This window comes from Sminthopsis crassicaudata, chromosome 1 (assembly GCF_048593235.1).
Source record: "Sminthopsis crassicaudata isolate SCR6 chromosome 1, ASM4859323v1, whole genome shotgun sequence".
In the NCBI taxonomy this organism is placed as follows: domain Eukaryota; kingdom Metazoa; phylum Chordata; class Mammalia; order Dasyuromorphia; family Dasyuridae; genus Sminthopsis; species Sminthopsis crassicaudata.
The window spans coordinates 745,090,496-745,109,408 of NC_133617.1; the positions used below are offsets into that span (position 1 = coordinate 745,090,496).

The 18,913-nt window shown below is 50.5% G+C and overlaps 1 protein-coding gene across 1 annotated transcript in view; it reads left to right on the forward strand.

Annotated features, from left to right (window-relative positions):
• The window catches only part of ARHGEF3 (Rho guanine nucleotide exchange factor 3), a 232,921-nt gene that overhangs the window by 189,670 nt on the left and 24,338 nt on the right, over positions 1-18,913 (forward strand). Inside the window, 1 exon segment of the mRNA XM_074284416.1 lies at positions 12,486-12,593. Within this exon segment, the coding sequence (XP_074140517.1) occupies positions 12,486-12,593 (108 nt within the window).

Genomic DNA, 18,913 nt, shown 5'->3' on the forward strand with positions numbered 1-18,913 from the left:
CCCTTTATGCTCAGCTTTAAGAAGGGCTTGTGAAAAGGTAAAATTCTCCTCCACAAACCTCCATCTCCAGCTGTGTGTCTTGGGCTGAATCAATGAATGATGTCAGTGGGTGATGGGAAGGATGCTGGGTTTAGAATCAGAGAACTCAAGGTCAGAACTCACCTAACATTTATTTCCTATTGATGTCACTGAAGCAACCTTCCCTAGAGCCTCATTTTCCTTTATCAAATGAGGGGGTGGACACAGCCTCCCAGTTCTAAGTCTGTGCTCCTGTGAACACCTTGTACCCATATTGTTTACCAACCCTGAACCACCCTCACATTGTGTCAGAATAACGATAATTATAATACCTGATTAATGTGAAATTATTTTAACATTTTATTGTACTTCCTATGTGCCAGATACTGTAATGTCTCATGAATTTTTCTTATCTGAGTCTCACAACAATCCTAAAAGTTAAATGCTATTTATGTCCATTTTGTAGATGGGGAAACTGAGGTTAAACAGATAATAAGTGACTTTATAGCGGATCATGTGACTAATAAGTATTTGAGACTAGATTTAGGATTTTTGTGTGTGAGAGAGGCAATTGGGGTTAAGTGACTTGCCCAAGGTCACATTGCTAAGAAGTGTCTGAGACCGGATTTGAACTGGGGGCCTCCTGACTCCAAGTCTAGTGTTCCATCCACTGTGGCACCTAGGGAGCTGCCTTCAGAATAAAAATTATCTGTTGGGTCCCTCCTGGGTTGTTAATCCCCTAAAAACCAACTGGAGGTTGCTCGTGCCAGTCTCCTGGCTCCCAAAGTACTTAAAGTGAACTAAAAACCACCTTTTGGGCCACACGTATGATTATGTTGCTTAAAAGCATATTTGAGGTTTATTCCTGAGGACTTCTGGGACTGTGAGAGCAGCCTGGGCCAACCTCCAGTTGGCTTTTAGAGGATTTCAGCCCATCCCTGCTTGGCAGATCAAAGACTATTTGCAGGAGGGAGATGATCCATGTGTGTCTGTCTCTACCCAGAGCATCCAGCCTCCCCTCCCCCCATGGTTTTTCATAGCTGAGGCTGTGGTCACCCTAGGAGGACCCTCCCTCCATTCTGCAGACATCACCTTTTGCTTTTTCATAAAGCTCTGAATAATTTACTTTAAAAAAAACCTTCCCCAAATCAGGCCCAAGATAGCAAGATTTTATAATCTTTAAAATTCTATGACTGATGAAAACGAGCATTGGAAAATTACAGACACACATACACACTCTCTTTCTTTCTCTGTGTGTGTGTGTCTCTCTCTCTGTCTCTCTTTGTCTCTGTCTCTCTCACTCTGTGTATGTGTATCTCTCTGTGTGTCTCTGTCTCTATCTCTCTGTTTCTCTCTTCATCTCTCTCAGTTTCTCTGTGTGTGTGTGTGTCTGTGTGTCTGTGTTTCTCTCTTTCTCTGTGGCTCTCTCTTTCTCCCTTTGGGAGAATTATGGGGAATGGATTGTGGAGAGCTGTATAATGTGTAATATTGATCAATTTTGCTCATTTTTTCTCTTTCTCTTATTCCTTAAAAAAAAAAAATCTTTATTACAAGGGACAGCTCTCTAGTGGAATGAGAAGGGAAAGAGCTACAAGGACAAACTTAGGCAATATAAAAGCAAGAAATCAATTTTTTAAAATGACTGTTGAATAAATTCTTTGAACCTGTGAAATGTCAGAAAATGGACCAGAGCCAGGTAGTTGAGTTGGTTGTGGCTCCATCCTATAGGTGGATGTTTGGCTCAGGAACTCTTAGAACCTCATAGAAGAAAGGAGTTTTAGGTTTCAGACTGAGGAGAAAGAGAAGTTAGTCAAAGAGCCAGAGAAGCCAAGCCTTCCAGGGGCTTGAAGGATTGAGAGGTTCCACTGGGCTAGCCTTGGATTCAGAGGTTCCACTGGGCTAGCCTTGGATTCAGAGGTTCCACTGGGCTAGCCTTGGATTCAGAGGTTCCACTGGGCTAGCCTTGGATTCAGAGGTCCCACTGGGCTAGCCTTGGATTCAGAGGTTGCATGGGGCTAGCCTTGGATTCTGAGGTTCCATGGTCACAGTATTTCTGTGATGAGGTTTCCCCAGGGCCCAGCCTAGCTGAGCCCCCATGGGCTGGAGACTAGGCCCAGAGCTCTTGAGGTATGAGCATGAACTAAAACTCCTGCCTTTTAAATAGGAGAGAGGGACATATCCCACCCTCTAACAGAGCGTCATCAGTCCCTTCTCCTCTGGATAATTCACTAAGAGAAGGCTACCTGAGAATGCTTCCCTGGCTCTTTAAAAGTCAGCTTCTGGATTGATGGGGAATAACAGGAGCTGTCAGAGGCAGCCTTCGGTCCAGCTTGCAGTCCCGCTTCCTGCTGGGGTTGCTCCAGGCAGGAAGAAGCTTTGGCAGGTGCATCATCCCTGGGTGAACTTGTAGGGTCGGCTGGGCTTGGCTGCCTGGGGCGGACTCTGGGGCTCCCCTCCCTCCCAACACCCTGGGGAGGCTCCCCTGGACGCCTTGCACAGGGCCGCTTGTAGGAAGGCTCCACTCCATGTGGCTGAACAGCATTCGGTCTCTGGCATCTGGCACAGAAGCTGGTCCTGAGGAGAGAAGGCCCTTTAAGGAGCAGGCCCTGCTAGGCTAAGAGGGGCTTCCTCCCTCTGGTGAAACAGCCCGGCCGTGTCTGGCCCAGAGGGAAGTGGGGTAAGAGGCTCTGGACCCAAACGTGGGTGTGCTTTTCTCCCCGCACCAGAGGCGAAGAAAGAGTCACTTCCTGTCAGAGCAGTGCCGGACCCTCCCGCCCAGCTCCGCTCTTCGAGGCCCATTTATTCCGAGCGTTTCATCTGGGGCCAGCTTCCCCAGTAGCAGACTAATAAAATAACCATTTTGGGCCTTTGGCCAGGACAAATGTTGACTTACCCTCATAGTGTGGACTCAGACTAATAACTCTCAAAGCAACGAGGAGGGAACCGTTGGCCAGAAACGCGGCCCCTCAGCCAGGGCTTGTTTTGTATTGTGGGCACCCCAAGCGGGGCCGCTTGTAATCGAGGCCACTGCTATGTTCAGAGGGGCCCGTTTTGCGCTAATCCATGGCAGGGGTGAAAGTGTGTCTGTATCTGTGTGTGCGTGGTTGTGAGTGTAGTCCAGGTTCTCTACTACTGATCTAGAACCAGAAAAAGTTCTGGTTGATTTTAGGAAGCTCTGGAGAAACAATGCCCCTGAAGGGAAGGCACAGAGTAAAAAGGGGCAAAGCCAGACTCTGCCCTCAGGGAGCTTCTAGTCTAACAGATAAGATGTGTGTTGTTATTCCCATTTCGCTGATAAACAACTAAAAGTGTGTTCAGATTCACAACTAGTAAGGTTCCTAGGCAGAATTTGAATTGGGGCCTTGCTAACTCCCAGTAACTACTCCATTACTTTGTAGCCAGGAGTTTAATCCCCCAGGGAGGGTGGGAACGGACAGTTGGTAAGGCACATGTTGCCTCTCCCCATCCCCGTGCCTTAGCTGCAAAAGGACTGATCCCTGTTCTTCCTGTGCCTGCACAGCTGAGGCTGGCTAGTCCCTCCAGGCCTCCTATTTCACTGCTAATTTCCCATGATTCGGGGTTCTGCCCCAGTACCGCCTGGGCCATCCCAGATGGTGTTCTAGTTCTGTCTCCACCACAGGACGGTCTGGGAGGCGGAAGGCAGAGGGAGATCCAGTTCTGACTTGTGCTCAGCTGCAGGGGGTCTCATTGAAAGTAGGGGCCAAAAGGAAGCCTTGAATTGTGAGTGAATTTGGGGGATCCGGGGGATCCGGGCTCTCCTCAGTGGCTCCTCTTAATTAAAATGTAAAAGAAGCTGAATTTTTCGATCAGCTGGCATTTGGGAAGCACCAGCCCCTGTGCTCCCTGACCTCATGGCCACTTCCTGCTGACACGGCAATTTTTCTGTTGAGAAATCCAGCGTGAGGTTCCAGGTCCTCCTCCTGGACCGGAACACCCTGGCCTGGAAGGGAGAACTGAGCCAAAGGATCGCTGACCTCTGGGGGTGGCCCCGGCTTGTTTCCTAGCCCTGCACCACCCACCTGGAAACCCCCCAACTGCCAGCTAAGGCTTGGAAACAAGGGTTTTGTTTGTTTGTTTGTGGGGGCCTACAAAGGAAGTAGCCCCTGTCAGCTGGGGTTCCCTTGGAAGTCTGTGCCTTCCCCACAGCCTCTGTCCCAGAGCTTGCTCGGTCGGGCCTTCAGCGGGCCCTGGGCCTGGGCAGAGAAAGCAAGGCTCCCTGCCACCGGCCAGGCCATGGGCTCCCCATGGAAGCCTCATTTTCTCCATCTGTAAAATAGGAACAGCAATAACAGCAATTAATAACTGCATGGAGGTGGGAAGAAGGGCATTTGGTAAGCTCTGATAAGATAACCCAGCCAGAGTTTTGCAAACTTCGAGGCGCTGAGGGGACAGCCATCTCTAGGAAGCAGACACTGGATTCACTGGCACTGGGGGCAATGGGCCGAGTTCTCTCCCGGATCTTTCCCTAAGTCCTGCTGACATCAGCTCCTCCATCCCAGGTCACCAAGGCTGCAGATCTGGCCTCCCCACTTCATGCCTCCCGCCTCCCCCCTCCCCCTGAATGATTTTGGATTTACCTGGGCTTGATTGTGTCTTTCACACACGTGACACAGAGTGCCTCCGGGCCAGAGAGCAGTGCTGTGGGGGGCTTTGGTCCTTGCCCCCAGGTCTGAGCCCAGATGCTGGTCCTTCCGAGCCTGAATCAGGGTTTTTTGATGGAAAAGCAAGCAGGAAAAAACCATTTAAAATTAGGCACTGAAGTAGAAAGGACTCTTGGAAAGGTTGCCTATCAGAGGATATGTGGAGATTTAATTCTAAATGAGGATCTATGTTCCTGTTGACCTTGCTCCAATCCCCATAGATTTGCAAGACCTCCAGACCTCAGGTACTTCACCTTTCTGGGGTCTCAAGCGTTCTAGCTGGCTGCTGAGAATCATGGTTTTACCTGGAAAGACTTGCATGAACTGATGCTGAGTGAAGTGAGCAGAACCAACCAAACACTGCATAGAGTAACAGCGTCACTGTCCAGAGAAACTTGGCTTTTCTCAGCAATACAGAGACCTAAGACACTTCTGAATGATTCGGAAAATGGTGGAGAAAATGCTCTTCACATCCCGAGAAAGAACCGTGGAGGCCGAACGCAGATCGAAGCAGACAATTTTCACTTTTTTTGTTGCTGGGTTTTTCTTTCTTGTGATTTTTCTCTTTTGTTCCGATTCTTCTTTCACAATATGAAAGAAATATGTTTCATGTGATTGCACATGTGTACCCTATCAGATTGATTGATGCCTTGGGGAGGAAGGGAGAGGGAAAAAATATGGAAATCAAAATCTTATAAAAGTAAATGCCAAAAACTGAGAAGCTCAAAAAAAAAAAAAAAATTAAAGTGGTTAAAAAAATACATTTCATGGGGCCCTGATCCTTTCATTCTCCAATAGCTTTCAAATCCTTTTGATTTTCTGTCAGACATTAACTACCCTGATCTTCCAGACTGATGTAGGGAAGCAGGAGAGAAGGTACACATTTTAAAAAATTTTTGCTGTTGTTTGAACATCTCTGGTCTCATAATTCTAATAATGGCGGTAGGAAAACACTAGATGATATTAGGCTTTGCTGAGCCCCTCCTTTCCTGAGACTTTTGTATAAGGTTTCTGTCTCTGTCTGTCTGTCTCTCCCTCCCTCCCTCTCTGTCTCTCTCTCTCTCAAACACACACACACATTTTCCCCCAGAAGATGATCAAAGTTGACCTTTAGGAGATTGTTTTACCTCTTGGCATGTGGTAATTAGAAGGCAGCAGATATTCTTTTCGAGTGAGAGGAGATGAAAAAGAAAAAGAAAAAAAGAAAAAAAACCAAATCAATAGAATAAAATAGATTTCAATCCATCTGACACCCAGGGTCTAATATCTGACTTGAAAGCAGTTCTTCTTAGACTTTACTGCGCCGCGGCTGGGAGGAGAGCATGTCAGCCTTTCTATCCTCGTCTTGACTCAATGGGAGCCTTGATGTTGTTCCATGTTAATGGAACGTTATTAAAATTCGGTACAAAGAAACGTTCATCATGTCAATTTTCCATTAGTGTCTCAGTTAAGGGATCTGTGTGTCCTGGAATATCTTTTTTCCCCCTGAGTCCTGCAAGGTTATGTGAAAACAGTCTATCCATGTATACAGATAATGTATTTAATTTATACTTTAACATATTTAACATGTATTGGCCAACTTGCCATCTGGGGGAAGGGTGGAGGGAAGGAGGGGAAAAATTAGAACAAAAGGTTTGGCAATTGTCAATGCTGTAAAATTACCCATGCATAGATCTGGTAAATAAAAACTATAGGAAGGAAGGAAGGAAGGAAGGAAGGAAGGAAGGAAGGAAGGAAGGAAGGAAGGAAGGAAGGAAGGAAGGAAGGAAGGAAGGAAGGAAGGAAGGAAGGAAGGAAGGAAGGAAGGAAGGAAGGAAGGAAGGAAGGAAGGAAGGAAGGAAGGAAGGAAGGAAGGAAGGAAGGAAGGAAGGAAGGAAGGAAGGAAGGAAGGAAGGAAGGAAGGAAGGAAGGAAGGAAGGAAGGAAGGAAGGAAGGAAGGAAGGAAGGAAGGAAGGAAGGAAGGAAGGAAGGAAGGAAGGAAGGAAACAGTATCAAGGGGAGGAAAGATTCCCCACCTAACTTTGGGTTGATATGTTGCTCATCCAAATAGAATTTGTCACGTTATGTGCTCATATTAGTGGATACTTGTACTATGCTACAGTTAGTGTAGAAAAGGTGTAAATCAGACCAATAAAACTCAGTCAGTGGGGGAATTATGATAAAGATCTGGGGAATCTAGTGGACCACATTCTCAGGAATGATCAGTGTGATCTGACAGCTGAGAAATCTCCTGTGTCTTGGGATGGCTTCCAAGAGCATGGGATATTCCAGCACGCTCTCCCTTTGCCGGGATACTTCCAGGATGTAATGTTTGTCTCTGTGTGCCATATTTGAGAAAAGACCTTGGCAATCCACGTGGTGATGGCCATGCCCTATGAAAATCAGGAGGAGAGTTGGGGATGTTGAGTCTGGGGAAGAGAAGACTGGAGACGGGTCGGCTATTGTCCAGTTTTAGATTGGCCAGAAGGCAGACCTAAGGATGGGTCACAAGTAGTGTAACAGCAGCAAAAGTATGAGAGATCTATATATATCTATTATATCTATCTATCTATAAATATAGATATAATAGAGATAGATATGTCCAGAAGTGACATGGGCTGCTTCAGGAGGAAGTGGGTTCTCTCTCACTGGCGGTCATTTAGCTTTTCAGACAAGTATTTAATAAGCAGAGCTAGCACGGCACTAGATGAAACAGTCCCCATCCACGAGGAAATTCTATTGGAGAAAACAAGTGCGAAGATTAGTGCAAACAAAATGCATCCAAAGTCAATTTGGGGACATTTTGCCTGAAACCATCTTGCCCAGAACAAGGACTTCCCTGGTGTTAGTTGAACGGAATGGAAATTCTGAGGCATACTTTTGGACAAGATGAGCCTCAAGGTTCAATTCTAATTCCTCTGTAAAATTTACGTAGCTTCCCATGTGCCGGCTGCTACATCCCCTACAAACAGGAAAAGGCTGATAAAATGATTAGCTTCTAAACCAGGTGATAACGGTGTGTGCCATTGTTAGTTTTATGTAGTGGACAACACTGCGCTTCGGGCCAGACCATGGTCAGAGGTCTGAGAGAATTCAATTCTTTTAATCTCTCCTTCCCCAAATTAACAGGAAAAAAAATGAGAAAATGAGATTTTCAGAGTTCTTAGAAAAGTGCTCTTTTAGTCAGTCAATAGTCAACAAGCATTTATTAAGCACCTATTATGTACTGGGCAATGGGTTCCATCAGATACCTAGGTGGGTATTGGGCATTAGGGAATCAAAGACAAAACTATTAACAATATCTAGTTCTTGCTGTCAAGGAGCTTGAGATCAAATGAGGGAGACAACCTGCAAAAAAGCTTTGTACAAAAAGCTTCCTTTACTGATTAAAAAATCATAACCCCCCCCAATTCGCCCCCCCCCTCCAGTTCTTGGATTAGTTTTTCTTCCTCTGACAGAGCTTGATAAGGAGGCAAATACATTCTTGAGTTTATCTTGGGTGATAGGGAGAGCCCGAGTCATCTGCTGCCAAAACACTGAGCAAAAAACACTGCAGATGACATTGAATTGGGAAGGTGCTTGGAAAGGGAAGGTGGAACTTGTAAATATTTGGGGCCTTGCGAAACTTCAAGAGGCTCCGCTCCAGCTCGCACTTGCTTCTCAGACACCGCCTGGCAGAGCTGCTCTATACCACCCAGTGCCAACCTTCCATGGCCCGCCCATCCTCTTGCTGTTGTCCATAGGCCGAGCAGAGGTCAAGCCCTGAGCCTCTTGTGGATGGAGCCGGCCCTAGGCCACCCCCAAATGCACACTTTCCTTTGCTTCAAAATATGGTTTGTCTACTAAGTTCTGAGAGCAGGAAGACTCCCTCCCTCTTGCTCTTCAGGACCCCCCCAGGTTAGAAGAACGAAGGGTATGGCTTAGCATTTGCCAGTGGGGGCTGTGGAGGAGTTTTCTGGGGTAACTTGTGTGAATGAAAATTTTGGAAAGAATGACAAATCATGCAAGCTCAAGGTGAGGATTCCATGTCATCTTTCTTTCCCTCCTTTAGTTTCTTTATTTCTTTCCTTCTTTTTCCTTCCTTTTTTCTTTCCTTCTGTTTTTTCTCTCCTCCCCTCCTTCCCTCTTCCTTTTCTTCCCTCCTTTCTTCCTTTCTTTTTTTTCATTTTCTTTCTTTTTCCTTCTTTCCTTCTTTCCTTCCTTCCTTTCTCTTTTTTTCTCTCTTTCTCTCTCCTTTCTTTCTTCTTTCCTTCCTTCCTTCCTTTCTTTCTTTTTCTCCTTCCTTCCTTCCTTCCTTCCTTCCTTCCTTCCTTCCTTCCTTCCTTCCTTCCTTCCTTCCTTCCCTTCCTTCCCTTCCTGCAATGATATACTGACTGAACTAAATCAATACATCTACAGGAAATGTTCGTATTAATAGATTTTTTATTTTTAAATTTAAATGTTGCTTCTTGCTTTTGTGGGAGGGAAGTGGACCTTTAACTACAAAATGCATCGGTTAAGGGAGTGTCTATAGGTGCCGGTTTGCCTTGGAAGTTTAGCCCTCTGGGCTCTGGCCTTCAGTTAACAACTGGGAGACATTTTCAAATTTCATTTCACTTCCTTTATGGAAAGTCCCCTCCCCCTCCTTGCCCCTCTTTCAAAATAAAACAAAAAGACCATTTATGAAACAATAAATCTCTGTCCCCTGACAGTACTTAGCTGTCCAGCACGCCTGAGGTCACAGCTCTAGAATTTGCAGAAAAAAACGTCCTGGTCCATCATGTTCTTAACCTGGACCTAGACTCTTCCCTGCGCAGAGCCCAGCTTTGGGGGTTTGGGGTCGCTCGGAGAGTCGCCTTTGAGGCAGGGCAGCTCCTTGAGCTGGTTCAGGGGGAGGCAGCAGCTGTGAGAGCACAGCAGCCCAGTCTGAGCTCAGCAGCCGAGGGAAGGCTTGGGAAGTGCTTGTTGGCGTCTTGTACCTGAAGCTTCAAGGTCACTGAGTCCAGTGTTACGGAGAGTCCCCGGCGAGGGAAGTGGCTCGCCAGGGAGGTGAGTGTGAACCCAGGTCCCCAGGCTCCAAATCCGGGGCTCTTTGCCCTTTCCTGTGGAGAATAGGTCAGAAGTGGAGACCGAGGGGGCCGAGTTTTGCCCCTAGTGTTACAGTCTAGCTGACCTGGAACTAGACATAAGGCACCTTATAAGATCACCGCCCTCTGGCGGGAGCAGCGTCAGGGACAGCCAGCCCTGCCCCTTCTAGGCCAGATTTGGACCCATCTCCTGGCCCAGGCTGGGCTTTCTTTCCCCTGTAGCATGTTTGCTCCCATCCTCATCCTCCTCTCCCTCGTGGAAATCGGGGCCGGCCCATTTTCCCCGGCTGGTTCTGGAGGCACTTCGGCCATGGAAGAGAAGGCCGGCCGCTTGAGAAAACAGAAATGGCCACTGGGCTTGGGGTTGGCACCCGTTAGATGGGGCAATGTTACCTGAAGCTCGCTTTGTGCCATCCCGTGGGAAAGCGCCGAGCCCCCCAGTGCTGGGGTGGGTGCAGTGGGGGCTGTTTGGGGCACAATCATCCTCGGGAAAGGTTTGACTTTGACCTACGCCCCAAAGTGCAGCTTTAGGCAACACAGAAATGTCTCATGCTGGAGAGAGCGTCCCTCCGGAAGGGTCCTTCGCCTGGGTCAAGAAGGAGGTCCCCCCACCCCCAGAGCCATCGCCACCTTCTTTCCCTTCTCCAGGTCTGGGCCGCCACCTGCCTCATTAAGGAAGCATCGCGGCAAACAGAGGCAGCGAGCCCCCTCCACACCGGCCGCCCAGGCTGTTTCCTGGCAGTGCCAGCCTGGCAGAGCAGGCCGGCATCTGTCCGAGGCTATCCCCTGGGGGAGTAGTTTTAATTGCAGTATAATTAGCACCTCGCCTAACACATCAGGGGCTGGGGTTTGCGCATCACTGCCGTGGCACTGGCTGTACAGAAAGCTAAACGCCAGCCTGACCACGTCACAAGGTGGGGAGGGGGAGGACCAGCTCCAGAGGTGACACGGCAACTGTATCCCACCGCCGAGTGAGTCCTGGTGGATGCTGAGGCTGCCCCCGCCCAGTGCCAGCCACACACGGGCACATACACACTCAGGCACACATGGGCACACACACGGGCACATGCACACACGCATACCCGCACACACACGCACACATGGGCACATGCATACCCGCACACACACACTCACACGCACACATGGGCACACATACACAAGCACACCCTTTTTTATCGAGCGGGAGCATCTGTCACCCATTTGCCCTTTGTCTCACCTGACTATTGAATGGGGGACAGAATCCGAGCCGCCCCCGCCCCCTCCGCTGCCAGCCTGGGTGGCACACGGAGACAGGTCCGGAGGGGATGGGGTGAGCTGCTCCCGGCTTCTGTCTGTGTCCCTTGCTGCAGTACAGTGACTGAGAGAGGAAGGAGGGAAGGAAGAAGCAGAAAAGGAGGAGAGAAGGGGAGGAAGGAGAGAAGGAGGGGTGGGGGAGGGGAGGGAGGCGGCCAGCGTCCCCCCCCAGCCCTGCTGCTTGGAGCCAGAACCGCTTAGCGGAGCTCACAGCGGAGCCTGGGCCGGCCGGGCCGCCCCTGCGTGCGCTGCATTGACATTGAGAGCGAAGGACAGATGCAGCCCCTTCTGCGGGGCCGGGCGAAGGGACTCGGCGCTGGCTCCTGAGTGCTCGGTCCTTGGGGAGGCGTCCGGAGCCTTGAAGGCGTCGTCTCGGCGGGACGTCCCTCGCCGGCCCCCGGCGTGGGCTCCCTGAGTCGCGGCTCTGGTTTCCTGCTCCCCCCAGGACCCCCCCCCCCCCCAACTCGCCCAAGCGTGCGTCCAAACCGGGAAGTTTCCCGTGACATCGGCGGCTCGCTTTCCTGCATCCCCGGGAAGAGGCCGGCGGACTGTGCGGGGGGGAGGGGCGGAGGACCCCCGCCGCCCAGCCGGGCTGCAGATCGAATGGCAGGAGGGGCCGGGGGCCGGATTTGCTCCGGGAGCTCGAGTCCAGGGGCGGCCCCGAGGAACTTCGGAAGCGCGGCCGAGCGGGAGGGCTGAGCGGGCCTGGCCCGGCAGGGTGACGATGCTGGCTGAGGGGCTCCGGCCGCTCCGGCCCCGTCTCCATGTGCTGTCCATGGTCCGCGCGGTGTCAGATGGAGGTTAGGCGGACCAGGGTAACCAGCCTCTCCGTGCTGCTGAAGCGGGCCCTTTCCTCGCCGCCCAGGGTCTCCTCGGCCACGCGTGGGGGAGCACTTGGGGCGGGGGGGGGGGGGAGGACTGGGGGGGAGCACTTTCTCCAGTTCATAGCTTCACAAAACCTCGTCCTGTTGTAGGCTCGCGTCTGTCTTGGCTTCCTTTCGGGGCTCGTGCAGCGTTTGTGGATTTGTGGGAGTGGGGAGCGGACAGAGGGAGGGACAGAGAGCAGGAATCGTTAAGGGCCTGGGAAGTTCTTAGGGACTTCAGGGGGGGACTCGGAGAATAAGGTCAGAAAATGCAGGTTCTTTAAAAATAAAACAAAAGGAAGGACTCCCGAGAATTATCTCAGGGAGGGGACGGCACGCTTTGAAAAACCCCAAATACAAGAACCGGCCTTTCTTTTCCCGACAAGGTCACTGGGTAGAAGAGCAGGAGGTGGCCCTTGGGGGGAGGGGAAGAGGAATCCTCCCAGGGGGCCCTGCGTGGTCAGGCAGCCAGGACCGGGGAGTCCAGGTGAGCCAGGGCTGGGTCTGCTGCGTGGTCTGGGACGGGCAGCCGAACGGCAGCCAGTGTCACGTGATGTCGAGAGCTGCCAAGTGACCTTTCTCCTTGTCTCATCTGCAACCCACAGGAGCCGAGTAACAAGCGGGTCAAGCCCTTGTCCAGAGTTACGTCCCTGGCGAACCTCATCCCTCCCGTGAAGGCCACCCCGCTAAAGCGCTTCAGTCAGACCCTGCAGGTAAGGAGCCCCCTTCGGCCCGAGCGACCCTGGGACACGGGCGCTTCTAGCTCTCCTTTTTAACTAATGAGGAAACCGAGGCAAGCGCCATTCAAGGGACGCACGCAGCTAGTCATTCCCCGAGGCAGGATTGGAATTCAGGTCTTTCTGCCTCCGAGACTCTCTCCACTGCAGCCCCTGAGCTCTTCTCTTCTGCTTTCACATATATTACATCCTTTGATCCTCCCTGTGACTCTGAAGTAATTATCCTGAGCATCATCAGGCCTATTTTACAGAGGAGGAAACTGAGGCCCGACTGCCATCATAGCGCTAGTGTCAAAGGTGAGGTTCACATCCAGTTTTTCTTGGCTCCAAGTTCAGCCCCATCACTAGGCAGGGATGGATTTTCCTTTTTAAAAAGTTCCTTTCCTAGTGGAAGGTCTCCACACAGCCATCCTTGGGAGTTGTGCCCTCTGCCCCCTTCTGCTGCTGGGTCTCCAAAGGCTAACTATGCCCCGTCCCAGTGCGCCCCTTCCAGGATCAAAGGGCCATCCTACCCAAGCAGCTTGTGCACTGAGGTGAAATGTTCGCTCTTGGCTTTTTCTCCTTTATTCCTTTTTTTTGCTGAGACAATTGGGGTTAAGTGACTTTCCCAGGGTCACAGCCTGGAAGTGTTAAGTGTCATATTTGAACTCGGATCCTCCTGACTTCAGGGCTGGGGCTCTAACCACTGCGCCACCCGTGTGCCCCTCTCCTTTGTTCTCAGAGAACCCCGACATTGGGGAGGAGGCACCCTGACGTGCCGGTCAGCCCGAGGTGCTCCCCACTAGGGTGGGAATGGGTTTTTTTAATTCCTGTCATAGTTTCCACGTAGACTTATTGCCGAGTCAGACTATTGCTTATATAAGAGGGGACCAGGGCTCGACCTTCCTGAGCTTCAGGGAGACTGATATGAGGTAAAAGCACCAACAGGACCTTCCTGACGGGGCTTTCACGAAGATCCAGAGACATGTGGAACTTAACATGAAAATATTGTCTGTTATGCTCATGATAGAAGCAGCAGAGTGGAAGGAACCCCGAGTTCAAATCTGGCTCCAGTCACTTACTGGGCAAGTCACATGACTCGTTGCCTCAGTTTCCTCATCTGTAAAATGAGCTAGAGAAGATAATGGCCAATGTGCGGTATCTGTGACAAGAAAACCCCAAATGGGGTCACAGGGCCAGGCAAGTGATTGAACAGCAATAATTCCTTCATTAGGTGCTCTCCTTATCCATAATACCACAGCTCTGCCACACTCCCGGCCCCTAGAGAAAGAGGGCCGGGGGCAGCAACCCAAAGCCTGAATGAGCTGGAGCGGGCGGCACACAGTCCGAGCGTCTCCCACGTGGTCCGAGCGTCTCCCACGTGGTCCGAGCGTCTCCCACGTGGTCCGAGCGTCTGCCACGTGGTCCGAGCGTCTCCCACGTGGTCCGAGCGTCTCCCACGTGGTCCGAGCGTCTCCCAGCTTTTTAGATGAGTTGTGGAAAACAGGGAGAAGGCCGGGCCGAGGGCTGCTCACAGGGAGAACGGGAGGGGAGCCACAGACCAGGAGGAAATGGCCCCCGTTCTCTAACTCGTGTTTTCTCCACTGAACAATGTGCTCTTCGCACTGGGACGGAGGGATTTTCTCCCCAAGGGCCTGGGCAGGCCCCGGAGGAATCTGGACCACCGAGCTAAGACTCATGGAAGGAGAAGGCACTAAAGATCACGCTGCCGGAGCGGCTGAGCTACTCTCGCGGTCTTAGAGAGGTCACAGGGAAGAGAATCGGAGAAGTGCCGGACAAGGGCCCGCAGGCTTCCTTCCAGAAGCAGGGGAGAGACGGGGTCTCCCAGCTGGAGGCTTCGGCTCTGGGGCTCCTGGGGGCTGGAAAGCCCTTCCAGGCCATCGTGGCCTTCATGTTGGAGCTCTTGGGCAGGGAGCAGTGCCCATGTGTGAGTGTGTGAGCACCGGGCACCGTGACCCATGAACCTTTGCTGCCGTGCTAACGAGCAGGTTTTTCTTCGTTCAGCCGGCAGCGGCTGCGGGAAAGTAAGGCTTGTGCTGTAGAATCGGAGCAAACGAGGCTTATTTCAGAGGCCTTTTCCCAGTCACCTGAACTACCCCAAAGTGCAGCAGAGCCTGTCATGAAACTCTCACCGGCCGCCCAGGCGAACCCCTCATTCTATGGACCTGGAGACGGTTGTTCGGAGAATCAAGGCTGTTCCTGACAGAACTAGGAAACAGCCCGGAAAGGTTTGGAAGGTCCGTGTGTCCCCAAGTCTTCGTGCGGTTCAGTCATTTACTTATCAACACGAGCGGCCAGTTTCGTTAACTGAAGGTCGCCCGGGCCAGCCGGCCTCTTCTCTCGCTGGGATCACATGTTGTCCGTGCGATGTGGCTGAATTTCAGCAGAGCATTTGCTAGGAAGCCCGGGCGCCTCTGGACCAGACCTCGGTGGGACATGTAGCAGGCTGAAGGACTGTCAGGACGACCTCGAGGGTCTGTGGAATGGTGACGTCACCATTTTCCTCCTCTGGGCCCTTGCAGGAAGCCATGTGGCTTTTATATATATGTAAGAATGGACCCAGGATAAGTAGAGAGAAAGGAGGGAGGGGTCATTGGCAGTTGGTTGTTCCATCAAAGGACGGAGACAGAAGAGCTGGAGTGGTCTGGGAGGAGCAGCGTGAAGGCAAGCGTGTGCGACTTGTAGTGGGAAAGAAGCGAGAGAAAAATGGAGGGCAGGTAGGGGCAGGTGGCCATAGGTTTAAAAGGGCCCATCCCCTTCCCTCCCCTGCTTAAGGGGAAGCTGATGGGAGGAAGGGAGTTGGGGCCGAAGGGCCTTTTCCCTCCTCTTCCCAGAATCTTCCCAAGAAGCAATGAGAGTCCAAATGAACAGCCTCAAGTCCGGTCTGCCCCATGAGGAGGCGACTTATCAGAGCCCAGGAAGAGGCTCAGAATCTATTTTCCAGATGACATGTGTGTACAGAGTCTGTCCACGGGGCACACTTAGCCCTGCCCTAGAAACCATGGGAACTGTAAGAAGAGATAAGGAAACCTGGACCCCCACACCTGGGGAACTGTCCACCTAGCTAAGGGCGCAAGATGTAAGTCTGACAGTGTAAGTGATTGCCCTGTGCAGAAGGCCACGTGATGGATGCTCTTTGGAGCTAAGAGCTGAATTGCAGCCCCCAGCTGTGGGACAGGAAATAGGAAGAGGCTCTGGAGGGAGGGAGAGGAGGAGATCCAGGTGCTGGTCAGGGGAGGCTTCTGGAGAAGGCAAGACTCGCTGGACCGAGCCATGGGCAGGATGTGGCTAGACCCAGGGGTGTCTGGGAAAGATTCACAGCTAATTTGCATGCAGCTCCTCTCAGTGAGTTTCAGTTGAAGTTAGTTTCCTAAAAGTCAGTTCTTTTTAGGAAAAAGTTCGTTTCTTTTCCCCCAAACAAAACTGGTCATAGAACGGGCCGAATCCAAAAGGAAAAGCAGCATTCTTCATTGGTTCTTAACTTTCTTATTTTGTTCATGATCTCTGACTCCGAGTCTGTGCAGCCAAAAAAAGATGATGCAGGATGTGGGTGGCCCCCCAGCTCCGGGCCCGGCCCCCCCAGCTCCCACCGGCTTAACAATCAAGCTTCTCACAGACGGCTCCCTTAGTGCCAGCTGCCCGGGGGACATTTCCCAGCGCCTCCCAGGCCAAATCCTTCTCCCCCCAGACACGGCCCTTTGGTGAAGGCCTTTATTTCTGCTGGGACACCTTCACCTTCCAGGCTCCAAGTCTGGCAAACTTGGTGTTCTCATCATCAGAATCACAGTGACAGGGGTTTGAAAAGCCGCTACATTCATTCCCATCACATCCACTCTAGGAGGGGCAGACGTGTTGTTATCCTCATTTTACAGATGAGAAAACTCAGACAAACAGATTTTTTAAAAAAGTGATTTGCTGATCAGTGTCTGATGCAGGATTTGAATTCAGGTCTTCCTGCCTCCAGATCCAGTTTTCTATCCACTGCTGCACATAACTCCTCCAGACTCCTCCCTCTCACTCCCCCCAGAGAGTAGCTGCTGGGTATCTGCCTGCCTCTCCCTACTCTACTCAGCTACCCAAGGGATTTGTCCTAACCACGCCACTCCCCTCAGTGAACCCCAGTGACTCCCTGTGGGCTTTCCACAGCTCAGCCCTTCTTTTCCCTTCTGGGGTTATCTACAGCCTCCCCTCATGCGCTCAACTGGCCTCCATTTTCCCTCTTCCTTCATCCCTCATCTCTGGGCTTTGGTCTTTGCTGTGTTCTCTGGCCAAATAAATGTCCTTCCCGCCACCCCTGCTTTTTTTTTTTTTTAATTAAAGCTTTTTATTTTCAAAATATATGCATGGGGGCAGCTAGGGGGCGCAATGGATAGAGCACCAGCCCTGGAGTCAGGAGGACCCGAGTTCAAATCTGGTCTCAGACACTTAACACTTCCTGGCTGTGTGACCCTGGGCAAGTCACTTAACCCCAGCCTCAGGGGGGAAAAAAAAAACCTACAATAAAAACCATGTGCATAGATAATTTTTCAACATTAACCCTTGCAAAATCTTGAGATCCAATTTTCCCTCCCCTTCCCCCCACTCCCTCCCCTAGAAAGCAAGTAATCCAATATATGTTGAACATCCCACCCATCTCCAGTTTTTAAAAAATCTGAACTTTCCATCAAAGTCTGGCTTGGTCCTCCTAATGCCCTCACCCCCAGCTCCAATAGCCATCATCCCCATCATATTAACTCCTCCTGTATTTTATGTACGTTTTTACGGTGCTGTATCTCCCCCATTGAGGGCAGGGACTGTCTTTTCCCCAGAATCCTGTTCTGTGCCCAGCACATAGTAGGGGCTTAAAAATGCTTACTTGCTGATTCTTAATCATCTTTTTCGTTCCTGTCTGTGAAACCAAGGGATTTTCCACTCGGCTGAGGACATTGAACAGTCAGGGAACAACAGGATGATCTAATTAAGAGCTTTCTGCATGTGGGCACTTAATAAGTGCTTATTGAGTCAGAGAGCTGACTCGGAGCACCTCTGTGATATTAATATTAGTTTGGAAAAGAGCTGCGGGGCTTTACACCCAGAAGGTACTTAATAAGTGTCAGATTTTTTTTTTTTTTTTAAGAAAGGATCAATCCAGTGTTAAATCAGACAAATGATTAACATATTTTAAGTATATGTTAGCCTATATTAAGTGGCTACTATGTGCTGGCAGCGTGCCTAAGCCTTGGGAACACAAAGAAAGGTACCAGCCCACCCCTGCCCTCAAGAAGCTCCCATCGGATGAGGGAGACAAAATGCAAGCTATGGTGGGGAAAACAGGAAGGAGAGAACGGGTGGAAGGCTCCCAAATTAAGAGGGATAGAGAAGTGGGAGGCAGAGGAACATGGGCTCTTCACAATCCACTGCCTTGCTGTGACCTGGAGCAGGAGTGGCCCCGAACGATGAGCAGGTGAGACCAGGTGTAGGTGAAGGTCAGTGATGAGATATTAGGTACGTGAGTGATCACTGTACTTCCAGCCTGGACGAGAGGGAGACTCAGTCCCCCTATTCCAGCCTTCTACTCATCCACCCCTCCCAGAAAAAATAATTTTTTTTGAGCAGGGGATGTGTTCAAATCTGACCTCAGACACTAACCAGCTGTGAGACTCTGGACAAGTCACTTAACCCAGTTTGCCTCAGTTTCCTCATCTGTAAAATGAACAGCAGAAGGAATTGGCAAACGGCTCTAAAACCAAATAGGGTCACAGAGAGTCGAACATGACTGAAGATGAGGCTAAATATATCTTTCACTTGCCCTCTCAGTTTCCTGTTGTTTCTTGTGACATATAGACTCATATTTCCCGTCTGTCGCTACCTAAGTAGGCTTCCCCCCCTCCTCATTATTTTTCTCTGGTGGGCTCCATGAAGAGGCAGGATTATGAGCCGCTCCACAGCCGTCAGAAGAGTAGCTAAAAGACTCAGGTTTGCTGAAAGTTAATGCAGAATTATGACTCACAGTTTAAGCCTTCAGAAGATCTTCCACTGGAGACTTGAGTCCTAAGGGCAACTACTATGATTCCTTGTTCCACTGTCAGTCACCAAGTGGTTTGGGTTACGCTTTTCTTAATCTGACTGAAAGGGGTCAGAATTGGGGGAGATTTGGTTTTTTTGTTTTGTTTTGTTTTTTTTTAAGTAGCATAAATATGAAGAATTTCACTGGGTCAAGTTCTTCTAAGTGGAATATCTCACACAATGTTGGTAGATTCCACAGAAGTGAATCAAGGTAACAAGTCGCCAAATTCGTGTTAAGTACCTTCTGTGCA